Source organism: Mus pahari, chromosome 20 (assembly GCF_900095145.1).
Source record: "Mus pahari chromosome 20, PAHARI_EIJ_v1.1, whole genome shotgun sequence".
NCBI classification, from domain to species: Eukaryota; Metazoa; Chordata; class Mammalia; order Rodentia; family Muridae; genus Mus; species Mus pahari.
In genome coordinates this window covers 51616671-51630101 of record NC_034609.1, presented here as the reverse complement: position 1 = coordinate 51630101, position 13431 = coordinate 51616671, and the positions used below count along the sequence as shown (strand labels likewise).

Below are 13431 nucleotides of genomic sequence, written 5' to 3'. Positions count from 1 at the left end.
GCTTTGATCAGAATCCTTTGTCCTGGCCCCGGTTGTTGGGGGGGGGGGGGGGGGGGGATGGCTCCGTCAGTGAAGTGTTTAAAGACATGAGTTTGACTGCCAAAGCCTGCAGAAAGAGCTGTTGCAATTGGTACACACTGATTACCTCAGCACAAGGAAGGATCTTTGTAGTTCACTGGTCAGCCTGTTTAATCTCTCTGGTGAGTTCTAGGTCTGTGAGACACTGTCTCACACACAAGGCGAGTAGCTACTAAGGAATGATGCCTGAGTTTATCAGTTGGCCTCTACATGTGTACACAAAGTGCATACCTGTCTATGCACAGATGTACCACCCCCCCCAACACAATGTTGTTTTTCTATTTTGCCCATATGAGTCTTTTTGCTACATTGGGGTGATTCCTAAATTACTGACCAGAGATAAGCAATTATAGTCAGCGTCTGCCCATTCCACAGTCAACCATGCCTTTAATTTCTCCTTTGCCTAAAATCTTGCTTTAAAAAACGAATGGGGGATGGGGGAAATTTCTGGAAACTAAAGGCTTGCAGATGGGAGTAATGGCCTCCATCAGTCATTTGCCCTATAAACTCTGACAGTTTCCTTTCACACGGTTTTCCATGTATTTCTCACTGATGTAGGTGGGCCTCTCTCTCGGTAACGAGAGTTTCACGTGCTGATGGAGTGGTTGTGAATTCAGGTGTCGAGAAAACTCCACCACTTGGCATAAAACATCCTTCCAGGAGCTGACAGGAGCACTGAACCTGAGGTTAGATGAATGTGGCCCAGAGACCAGACAGAAGAGAAGGCTCAGGCTGCTTGGTGCCAACTGTCACAAATTGTGTGCAGTCTCTGGAGTAAAGACCATCATTCTGTGTTTTGTTTGTTTGTTAGCCCGAGGCAGGGTTTGGCTAAGTAGCCCTGCCTGTCTTCATATTTGAGGCTTCTTCCCCTAGAGCCCTAGCTTTACTGGCATGGGTCACCACCCTCAGCCCGATCATTTTGAGGACAGATAAATGAGCTGTGACTGCATTTCTCTATTAGAAACCTTACTAATTCATTGCTATACTGATTCTTTTCCTGAGAGTCATTAATAAAGGGGATGGTTAAGGCTTTCAAAAGCACATTTTCAAAAAATGGCTAAGACTCATGATTAGAACTCATAGCTGAACAAAACCCAGGCTGTGGCAGGGAAAGAGCCATCTACTGGGACCTGCCTGGGTGGAGCATGCAATGGAGACAAGGAAGGAGCCACATTCCAGAGAGCTGCAATTGTCTGCTTCACTCCGAAGCAGGGGACAAAGTGGCAACACAGTGCTATGAGAACCACATGCCTCCTTCACAATCCAAACGCAACCACCTCACACAACTGCAAATTATTTCCACGTTTCGAGAAAAATCCAGATTGCTAATTTCAAGAATTTGAGCCTGGGTCACATAATGCAAAAAAATAAATATGCCTGGCTGACAACTTGCTAAACCACAGGACACAGCACAGCACAGATATCACACAGGAGTATTGTGCTGTTTGCTCCATTCCTACCTCAGCTGGGAGACTCTAACATACCAGAACAGTGGCTGGCATTCATCCACTGAACCCATTCTGGAGTGTGTGTGTGTGTGTGTGTGTGTGTGTGTGTGTGTGTGTGTGTGTGGTGTACATACATGCACACACACTTGCATGTATGTGTGGAAGTTTGAGGTTAATATCACGTGTCTTCCTCACTATCTTCTCCACCTTAGTTTTGAGACATTGTCTTTCTCACCCATTTGGCTGGGCTAGCAGGTCAAAACCCCCAGGGACCTTCCTGTCCTCTCCTTCCCATCAGAGATTCTAAGTACACTGTCACTCTGACTTTTTCTGTGTGTCCTGGGAATTAAACTTAGTTCCCCAGGCTTGTGTGGAAAGCAGTTTACTGGCTGAGGTATGGTTGGATACTTCAACCATAGGCTTGGCAATGATAAGAGGTCACTTGTCTGATGCAGGCAGCCAGGCTGCAAGGGATGTAAACACATAAGAAGGAGCAGAGGCAGCACTTCTTGGCAGAGACACGGAGCTAAAATGCTTTGGAATGCTTCAAAGAGCGTCCCTGTTCCCCCAGGACCTAGCAGGTTTTCTGATCAGGAAGAATTCAATTACATGGTAGTTATACTCTGAGATGCAAAGTTAAGGGATTATAGCACATCACTTCACATGGTCTTAATTAAAATGTCAGAAATTAAAAAGAAATGGAATGATGATTCTTAATCTGTACGATTTGTGTTTTATAAAAGACCTTAATTGAGATGAATCTAAAATGAGAAACACAAATATCCCAAATCTAGACATTTAGTAGGAAGTGACTTAGAAACTAGATTTTTATGTAAACTATTCTAGAAAGCAGTGGTGTTTCCCTCTAAGAGAGCTAGGCAACTGTGCTGTAGAGTTGAGAAGTGCAGCTGAGTTTCCAGGTGGAAGCATGCATTACTATCTCATACTCCCTGCCAGACAGAGGACATTCATGAAGGAGTCTTGAAAAATGATCTTCATGGGTATTGCACTAAATGAGATTTGTCTACTTAATAGCCAGTTGATCTTAGAGAAAACATAACTAAACACACAAAAAAAATTGTCTGCTTTCCTCCTCTTCTGTCATATACATATATGTATGCATATTTTACATGTGTACAAGTGTATTAGATAACTGCTAAATAAATAAATAATTTTATTATGGTATAAATGCCTTCCAAATAAATAATGATGCCATTATAAATGCATGCAATCATTGGAAACATGTTAAACTATAGAATAATATAATTTTCACTATGAAACATTGATTGAGATTAGCAACACCTAGTCTGGATTTTTAAAAAATACTTTAAAAAATTAAGTTAACATATATGATGGTTAATATTGTCAACTTGACAATAGAATCACCTAGGAGACAAATATCTGAGAATGTCTGTGAGGGAGTAGGACCTGCCCTAACTGTGGGTGGCACCATTCCATCAAATGGGTTCTGGACTATAGGAAAAGTAGAAAGCTGAGTATCAGTACCATCTCTCTGCTTCCTGACTGCCGATACAACGTAACAATCATGTGCCTAGTGCCCTTGTTGTCATCCCATCTCCATCATGATGAACTATACCTCCAAACTGTAAAACAAAACCAAGTCTCTTCACTGAAGCTACTCACATCAGTTGTGTCACAGGGATGAGAGAAGCAACCGATACGCCACACAGAGGCACGAGTTCTATCATGGACCTTTCATTAGAATGGATTTTCTGGGGTATGTTTAAATAACCACCAAATTTGGCTCACAACATGCATACTTATTTTGTTAAAATTAGGAGCTTAAAAAGTTATTTTTTTCTTTTTCCCATAAGCTCTGTTCACTTCTTAATATAGCAAAAGGATTCATCACGACTTCACATTTCTTATGATTTCCTCACTTCTTTTCATTATCCTGAGTATTTCCCAGTAGAAACTTGTTATTTAATTCCCAGAGCCTCTCAAACTGAAGGCCCTGCTTAAATCCTTGCTCCTGCAGGCAGGAGCCTAGCTGGGTCTGGTCTTTCTCTAGTCTGAGATGGGATTTACCTGCTTTCACAGTATGTAAACACTTCAAGTCTAGAGACAGCCAAGATGTCCTTCATCAGGAAGGTGGTGTGCTCAGAAACAAACATGATTTTTGTTTAAGGAGATACAGAGGCTGGGTGTTGGTCAAACTTTAAGGTGGAAGCTGACTGTGGTGGTAGATAAGCCCCAGCTTCACAGAAACTTGCTTAAAGGTCATTTAAAGGGCAAATGTATGGGTTTCATTTTGTCACCCATGGTCTGTATACTCCTGCAAACTAGCTCAGAAGAAATCAAGGGAAATAGGCCCACCACAAGCAGAGTTTCAGCATGAACTCCTCAGATGAGCTTTGTGGTCGAAGCAGCCCTAACAATTACTTGATCTAAGGGGGAAAAAAACTTTCTTAATGGAAAAAAAATTAGCTGCATGCTGCCTCACGCCATTATCAATAGTGTTTAAAATGAGTTCCAGCTAAGCTCCAACATACTTATATTTTCATCTCAGGCAAGCTCAGCACACTAGCCGATCAAGTACATTTATTTTTAATAGAATCATGGAATCTTAAATGCCTGAAAGGCCCAGAGAAGCTGTCTTATCCAATCACCTACCCCCTGAAGAACAGTATCGATAGCCCTCCCAGGCTTGCTAAAAGAATGAAAGGGCTTGTTTATTCTCTTTGCTAGATCCATAAAATGTAGTCAGAAGTTTAAAGCACAAGAATTGTAAGGAAAATAAAACTTTGCTGGAATGAAGGCTTTGTTCTCCCGACACAAGGCAATTAGAAAAGCGTCATAAATGCATTTTTAACCCCTTGAGGCAAAGAGAACTGGTGAAAAAATTAAAGCACAAGACACATGCACAAGTGCACATGTGATCATTCTTAGTCATAATGTGTGAAATTAGTCTCAAATGCCCACTCTCGTCAACTGCTGGAAATACAAAAGCATAATGCATTTTATTACTATTGGGATATACAAAGCATTTTAAAATTTAATGTACTTTTCTCTCTTTATTGGAACCTAGAGTTGAATGAGATTAGATGGTTGAGGGAGGGGAGAGAAAGGGTGAAGAAAGGAAATAACCCATGTATGCATGTATGTTTGTGTGTGCATGCCTCCAGGCACAGGTATTGGGTACACATGTGTGTTTATGTATGCTCAACATGTGCATGTATTCTGTACACATATATGTTTGAGTGTGCTTGTACATGGGGGTTGAGTGTACTTGTGTATGCATATACTCACTTGAACCTCAGTCTCCTTTCAGGTCAAGCAACCCAAACTACTCTTTTGATGTTGACCAAAATTCTCATGATGATGTGGATCTTTTAAATGATGTTTTTAAGTAATCAAGAGGTGTTTCATCTTCATCCATATCTAAGCCTGGGTACCAGGGTGCAGACCTCTTTCAATGGAGAAGGTGTCTGTGGATATGCTAGAAGTTTCAACATAGGGGTTCTTCCCTGTTTTGAAGAAGATATTTAGTTTTTGCCCTGGGGTTTTAAACTACAATATGAAAGTTATTTAAAGCTTAAGAATGGGTGTGTTACATTACATGCGGCATAAATGTAGCCGTTGCTCCTAAATGCTGACATTAACACACGCTGTAAAAGGTACAATTATTACCACTGGGACAGAAATCAACAAACCTCACCAAAGGAATTTCCTAAAACTGCTATCATAAAATCTGTGCACATTATGGATTTCATTAACATTTTACTCCCGGAGGATTCCCAATTGTATAATAACAGAAGTTCTTTAAATTTTCAGTACTGCAGACAGGAACAGTTTTTTCACCCAAAACAGATGTGAAACCATCAGCCACCCCTTCTCATTGGCCCACAGATTTGGTGCTGGCTGGTAACTAGGAGCACTTAATGGGCTGCCATTTAGGTAACAGATATAAAATGTAGTATTATTTCCCATGAAAAAATAAATTAATAAATAATGGAAGGGTGTTGTAACCTCTGTTCCTCACTATGGAATGTGTTGGAAGTTAAAAGACAACAATAAACTTCTGATTGGCATGCTTCAGGAGATCTAAAATATGTCTGTGTGTAACATTGCACATGTGCAGGAGAGCTAATTTCATTCTCATTTTGCCCAGATCTTATTGCTTATGATGGACAATTTCATCTTGTGCTTCTCTTCCCCAGACTTATTCTTATCTCTAAATTTTGAGTGTAATTGCATAGTAGTCTAAAATAACATTTGTATTAATTTAGTTAAAAATACTTCACTTAAAAAAACTAAAAATAGAGAAACAAGATAAACAACAAGGGAAATCACTGTTATAAATTTCCTGAATAGGGTAAACAAATATATCTATATTTTTAGAAAACAAAAGAACCAGGGTCCAGTTTAAAGAACATCAAGTAGCTTAAAACACACACACACACACANACACACACACACACACACACTCTCTCACTCTCACTCTCAAACCCTAGTAGCAAATCATTTGCCGTTCTGAAGCCTGATCCATCTTATGATTTAACATCAAAGTCCAGGGTACTGTGAGCAACCTCTTGATGGTCATTTTTTTCTTTTTCTTTTTTCTTTTTTGACTGGGCATAAAAAAATAAACATCTACACAAATGTCTTTTTGTAGTCAGAACTATTATGTGAAAAGGCACATGGCTCACTTAGGCATACCCCAGGAGCACTGCTCATCAACCTGCAAGTCACAGAGAAGTCCCTATGCCCAAAACCTACCTATCCTACACAGTTTGAGTCCTGCCCACACTAAGAAACTTGTTCACATATCATCCAGTCCTGTGTCAAAATTGTAGCTTCTGCAGTGATGATTCTAGTTACTAGACATCACCTTCCAACCAGTAACTAAGCAGAGGCCAGCTGGGACTCAAAGCTCTATTGTTCTTCAGGACATCAGATGGATACACACTCTACATAGCTTATTAAGAGCTGAGTAGTAACAAGGGTGTTAACATTCTCATGTGATGCATGGTCTTGCAAATCTCTGGACCTTTGGGCCTGGGCAAACAAAAGAAAATGATGTTAACACCAACTTTTGGTCCTACACTTTGAGTTGAGGTGTCCTAGGAAGGAGAAACAATCTCTTCTAGGATGTAACTGTGAATATAGGTTCAAAAAAAAAAAAAAAAAGACACTGTCATTACAGTAATGAGAAAACAAAGCTGCACATACCCTTTCAGTACAGTTCTAAATGAACAACAGTGGGCCTTTCAACATTATTTGCAAACATTATTCATGCTCTCTAGGGAGCGCTGACATGAAATACCCATTAGCAAAATCATTTGTCTGATTTCTAAAACAGAATTAAGTGGTCAACTTAACCAAAATTATTTAAACCATCTTGGTAACTTCTACAGGATAAAATAGTCAGTTAAAATATTGAAACAATTATGTTACATGAATTTCTACTCACCCACAATCATATCCACCCCTTAAGCCCCTGAAACTTTGAATTTAATGTATCTCTATTTATGACCTTCAAATGACCTGCAATCTTAAAGGCTAAAGTCTGGGATACAATTTTAGGAAATGTGGCTCAGGAGACAGGAGCTTCTGCAACAATGAACTCCTGGGGTTTGATGTGAACACAGCCTAAGTATCAGACCTGTGCAAAACAAAAACAAAAACAAAAACAAAAACAAAAACAAAAAACTGGTCTATTTAGTAAGTAGAAGTGTGCAGGTTCAGAGTAAAGCGACTTGCCAAGATTGACCTGGAGGAATATTTTAAAGCAAATTTTATATATCTTCCAGGCAAACATTTAGAGTACTAACATTAGTTGTAACACACACACACACACACACACACACACACACACACACACACGAACACACACTGAACACCTGTACTTTCCTAATTTGGCTAAGGCTATATTTTACAGGCATCATTCCACATTTGGGAAACCTAGTGAGCTATTTCTGTCAGTTCTCTAGTTACAGATTTATAAAGTATCATTTTATTGTAATTTCAGCAATTTGCTAATGATCTGAATGAGTTAACGCACCCCCTAGAGTGTCTGGTTTATAAACACAGAGTGTTTACAGTCAGAATAACCCTGCTGTATACACATTCTGGATTAGTCAATTTGGCAGATGGAGGAGATCATGAAGAAAGCATTACAGATTGTAAACCCGAAAGATGCTGGCAATTTCTCGAAAACTTGAAAATGATTTCAAATGAGGTACCTGTTCCATACTTAACATGGAGAACAAAGGATCAGTCCAGAAAGTACAAAGGGAAAGAAAACACTGTCTAAAATCTGTTAACATAAATAGCCATCTACATCTTTATGATAAATCACATCAGTTTCAATTTGGGGAATACTCTCAAGGTTTCAAGCAAGGACTTCCAATCAAACTCTTTTGAACTGGATAAGCAAGCACCTTTTCCTACCTAAAAGATGATTAAAATCTATATTAATGTTGATTACAGGGTGAAACATTTATTTTATTTGGTCCTTGAAAGAAGTCCAACTGGTTTTGTCTTCTCTTAAAGACAATTTAATGCTTGTGTGTATATGGTGTATGTGCAGAAGTCAGAGATGAAGCAGGAGTCTGTCTTGTTTTTTGAGACATAATCTCTTACTTGCCTGGAGTTCTCCACATGGGCTAGACAGGGATAAGAGCAAGCTCCAGGGGTCCTCCTATTTCCTCCTCACCAGTGCTGGGATTGCAGACAACTTCCATTATAGAAGGCTTTTTAACATAGGTTCAGGGGGCAACTCAAGATCTCATGCTTGCACAGCTATCTGCCCAGGCCCTGTCCCACGCTTCAAGTTTCCTCAGATTCCAATACCAGCGATTCTAACTGACTACCATCTTCCTAGAGGCTTGTTCAGGTGTGAATAATCCACATCAGGGCTAACTTACCAAACAAACAGAATGTGGCTATGAAGCCAACTGCTTTCTGCTCCTTCGGAGTACTAAGAGCCATAAATAAGGTGTTAGAAAATTTTCTTTTCTACAAAAGACAATGTTTTCCCATTTGGAGAAGAATGAAGTTTCAGACTGAGTTGGTTTATCAAATAATTCTTTTTCTGAAATCACTTGGGGTAGTGGTCATAATCAATTATTCCCTGCTGCCATTTTTATTTATCTGGGATCAGCAGATTTCATCTCCCACCCAGTCTTGTGTCTCTTGCTGTAGCTTTTTCTTTCTTTTCTTTCTTTCTTTTCTTTCTTTTCTTTCTTTTCTTTCTTTTCTTTCTTTTCTTTCTTTTCTTTCTTTTCTTTCTTTTCTTTCTTTTCTTTCTTTTCTNTCTTTTCTTTCTTTTCTTTCTTTTCTTTCTTTTCTTTCTTTTCTTTCTTTTCTTTCTTTTCTTTCTTTTCTTTCTTTTCTTTCTTTTCTTTCTTTCTTTCTTTTCTTTCTTTCTTTCTTTCTTTCTTTCTTTCTTTCTTTCTTTCTTTCATCTCCTGGCATTTTAATCAGGGAAAGTCACAGTTGTTTTGAGGAAAATGCTCCCAAGAGCTTTAATTAAAGCTTGAAGGATAAATCTGTTTACAGTGTGGGGAACACCATCATTAATAAAACATTGGAATAATTAACAAATTAAATTCTGCTTTGTGTGTGAATGGCTATAGTTAGTATCTGTGAGACCATGTTTCTTGAACAAATACAACATGATATGTACTTTGTGTGGAAGAAAAGAAAAACACAGCCCGTGTTTCTCTGAGAGTCTTAGTGCTGTGGCGCTTCAGTGACTAAATGCCACATCACTGATTTGTAAGCAAAGGACCTCATTCCCATAAGTCTTAGGTTATACTTTCATGATATATACAAAAATAAGGATTTTATTTGTACCGTGGATACAGTGAAAGAGAAAGATTATGGTTAATAAGATAAGTACCTTAGAATACAGACTACAGAATGGAGTATTCTTGGGGGAAAGTGGGCAAATCTTACAGTGTGCTCAACTGTGTTCACTGACAAGAGGTTTTTGTGAAGTGGCCTTGAGCAGGGAGTAGCCATTGGAGAACCTTCCAGTCGGGACTTCCCTACATGTTCCTTCTTACCAGGCGGCTCCTTGTCTTGTTTTGAAGCTTCCTGCAGACAACCGATCTCACAGGAAGCGCCACTGTGGACGTTCATATCCATGGCTAATGATGTATTGTTGGTTTTTTTTTAAATGTTACTTGGTAATTTCCTAGAGAAAACAATGGGAACTGAAGGCTGTTCCTGTCTTTAAGGAAAGCCAGTTTCCAATGTTGCTTTATTAACTTAACACATGCAAGTATTTGTTCTAGTTGTTGCTACAGCAACATGTTTTGTGGGGGCATATTTCATGCAAAATGGGATAAAGCTGAAAATCAAGACAAATGTCATCTGCATAATCATGTGCATAAAAATAGAAGTGTACGTGTGTACTGCCGTACGTGCTATGCTGCGTGATTAGCAGCGCCTGCCTCGGCCCTTCATCTGAATTACGCTGTACTTGTTGGTTAATTTATAAAACATCTATCTGATGAAAACAACCAGCCAACCACTTCCAAGAAGCTTCCGAAAAGCTGGAAGCACATGAAATTATTCATAATTAGGTGAGGGGTGGATGATAACTGCTCCTGCTGTGAACACAGACATAAGTGTGTAAATGAGCTATGAGGGCCAAGGGAAAAGGAGGATTTGTGAATGAGAAGCTCAGCTTTCATGATAGTCACCTTTCATAACCACTGAGGGGCAAAGTCTCTACACATAACCAACAGGAGCATCTTCATTGAGAGAGAAGGAGAGGAGGACAGAGTCTGATGCTCATGAGAGTGACGGGGTATGTGAAGCAGAATGAATGACAAAGTCACCACACTTGGTGATGTTAAGAAGCAGGTAGCTCTGGAAGCCCAGCATGCTTTGCTTCCAAGTTCAGGGCTCCACCTGCGGCCTTGACTATTTGTTGATTTTCCTCAGCCTCAGTGTCTCTGCTTTTAGAATGAAGGAGTTTCAGTTCTTTCCAGGATTATGGGATTGGATCAAATCTGTGCCCTATTGGAACTGGGGATGTAGCTAATTGAAAGGGTGGAAGCCTTGAGTTTCTATCTCCAGCACCATATAAAGCCAGGTGTTTTGATCCATATCTGCAATTCCAGCACTCAGGAGGGGGAGGCAAGTGGTTCAGAAGTTCAAGGTCATCCTCAAGTATATAGGGAGTTGAAGGGTCTACCTCAAAAATAATAGTGTCCAAAAGCTATTAAGTGGCCAGGTCACTTCAAAGGCATGCAACAATGGGAAGGAGCTTATGACAGATGCCACCCTCATTAGTACATTCACTGAATATAGTATGCCCCTTTCCCTATGGAGAGGTAGGCTAAACGTGGCTGTGTGGCAAAGCTATGGCACTGGGACATGAACTGCTTGTACAGGAACTTCAACAGCTTGGGTAATTGTCCTTCTTTTTTTGCCTTTCAGATAATAGCCACCCTTTGCTCAGTCCGGTATGTAAAGGTCTGACCCCCTGCACTCAGGCAGTCTAGTGGTAGAAGAATATAAATAGAAATAATCCTGGGGAGTGTTATTGCCATGCTTCTCCTGGCTATACTATCCCATGAGAGAAAAGGTTAGGATAGCATTCTTCTGCAGTTACCTCAGATCGCACCTAGTAAAAATGGTATAAGATCCCATCCCATTGATAAGCGCTTTGGGAATGCCCATTTTTGTCTCTGTATTACGAAGAACTGGTTCATGCAGAAGAAGTGCAACTATGGCAGTTTCAGAACCCCTGTAGGACCACGGGGTCTCTGTTATTGAGTGAAGTCTATGTTACCCAGAATAGAAGTGCATTACCATGCAGACATGCTTAGCACTGCAAAAATGCAAGCTTCCCTCAGAGCTGTGTCTGTCACTCAAAGGGAGCTGCTTTGGATTTGGAGACATGGAAAGACAAGCTACCATGAGCAAATTAACTTCACCTCTGGCTTCATCTAGCACAGGCTTCAGCAATCCCGAGAGAGACCTCATCTTTTCCCACCCTCTCCACATGGCTCAGTGTTATCATTCAGAGGTTAGCATGAGTTCACTCTCCTGTAATGGGCTCTTTCACTTAAGTGTATGTTAAACTAATATTGATCTTTGCAAAGTAAAACAGAATCCTATATTTGTGCTCAAATGACTGAAACTTCAACGTACATGAAGAGAGAGGCTAAACCATCTCAACTTTCTTCTTGCATAGAGACTCTCCCTGGGAGTTAGTCACTTTTTTATATCAGGCAATAAATGAAAGACAGGCTCTGCCTACCCTTCTGCCAATTGATTGGCATATAAGCAAAATTTTCATATGCACATGCTTCATTAAACAATGGTGCAGACTCCATGAAACCAAGCACAGGGCTTTGGGTAGCGGTGTGGTGGTTATTCATGATTGCCAGTGTGATGGGATTTAGAATCACAAAGGAAACAAATCTTTGGACATGTCTTTTAGGGATTTTATAGATTAGGTTGAGGTGAGAAGACACATCCTAAAAGTTGACCCCATGGTGTGAAGTCCTGAACTGCATAAAAAAGAGAAAGTGAGCTGAGTACCAGCATTTATTGTTCTCTGCTTCCTGATACAATGTTAGTAACTGCCTCTTGCTCAGGCTGCCACATCTTCTCTTCCATGATGTATCACCTGAAGCCATGAGCCAAAGTAAACCCTTTCTCCCTTAAGTTGCTTTTGTAGGATATTTTGTTGCAATGAGAAGACAAATAAACAATACAGGTGGAGACATCCAGAAGTCAAGGTTGCATAAGGGTGAGTATTCAAAATGGTACCAGGATTTACTCCTGGAAAATGGTGAGAGTAGAAGACCTGGGGAATGAGGAGCAATGGCTGTGTGTGGCTGCAGTAAGGAAGGATCTAGAAGCCTAGTAAAAGCAGTAGCTACAGAATCATTAATGAAGATGCACATATGTAGATTCCATACTTATCCATAAATACAAGTTAGCAGATGCTCTCAATTAGCTATATAGAATCATGTGCATTTTAGATGTTCTACTCCAATCAAACAGACAAGCAAACAAACAAAACCCCTATACTTGTAGTCAAAGATCTTAAACACACACTATAGACAGAATTTCTGCATTTCATGAGTGGAATAAAAGGGGTCAACCTAGGGCATGAATGTGTAGTTGGTAGGGGAAGTAGGGTATCTATTCAAACTCTGGAAAGAGAAGTAAACAGGACTTGAGAAGAAAAGAATGTTTTGGGGGGGCCACCAAAGTCAGCTCTGCTCCTCTGTATGTGAGTATAATCATTTTGCTTAGGCTGAATTCTGTTCAGGGCTCTCTCTCCCCTACTCACATGTGGGTGTTTGACATAGTACCCATTTCTATTTGACAGCTTTTCCAGGTGCCTCATATGTGTCCAGCCTTGTGCCACCTACCTGGATCCACTCCTTGTAGGAGTCTTCTCCTGGAGTCCACCCATTTTCAGGGTAGTTCAGGCGGGAGCGCTCTACAGACCAGTTGGTACCATACTGTGAAGATGCAGTGATCTGATCAGAATGGATCTCTCCAGATTCCATGCCCAGAGCCTCCATACACTTAAAATCTGCAGACAAAATATGAAAGGCTAAAGACAAATCTTAAATTTAATGTGGTAAACTAAAGAGTTCTCTCATGGCCTGGGGAAATGGTTAAGGAAGTATTCGGATCTGCATTTGATCCTCTTAGCACCCAAGTAAAAGGTAACTAGATCTGTGATCTCAGCACTGGGATCCAGATCCCTGGGGCTTGCTAACTAGTCTACCTAGCACATAAATTCTAGTCTAGATTCACTGAGAGATTATGTCTCAAAACGTAAGGTGGAAAGTGATTGAGAAAGACACAGCTTTATGTAAACCCCAGGCGCTCGCGCTCTCTCTCTCTCTCTCTCTCTCTCTCTCTCTCTCTCTCTCTCTCTCTCTCTCTCTCTCTCTCT

The 13431-nt window shown here is 40.2% G+C and overlaps 1 protein-coding gene across 3 annotated transcripts in view; it reads right to left on the bottom strand.

The window, feature by feature from the left end:
- Nrp1 (neuropilin 1) overlaps positions 1–13431 on the bottom strand; it is a 150206-nt gene that overhangs the window by 61258 nt on the left and 75517 nt on the right. For all 3 annotated transcript variants that reach the window (XM_021219963.2, XM_029532452.1, XM_021219966.2), the window contains one exon: positions 12896–13062. In XM_021219963.2, coding sequence (XP_021075622.1) covers positions 12896–13062 — 167 coding nt within the window. The remainder of the gene's footprint in view (positions 1–12895; positions 13063–13431) is intronic.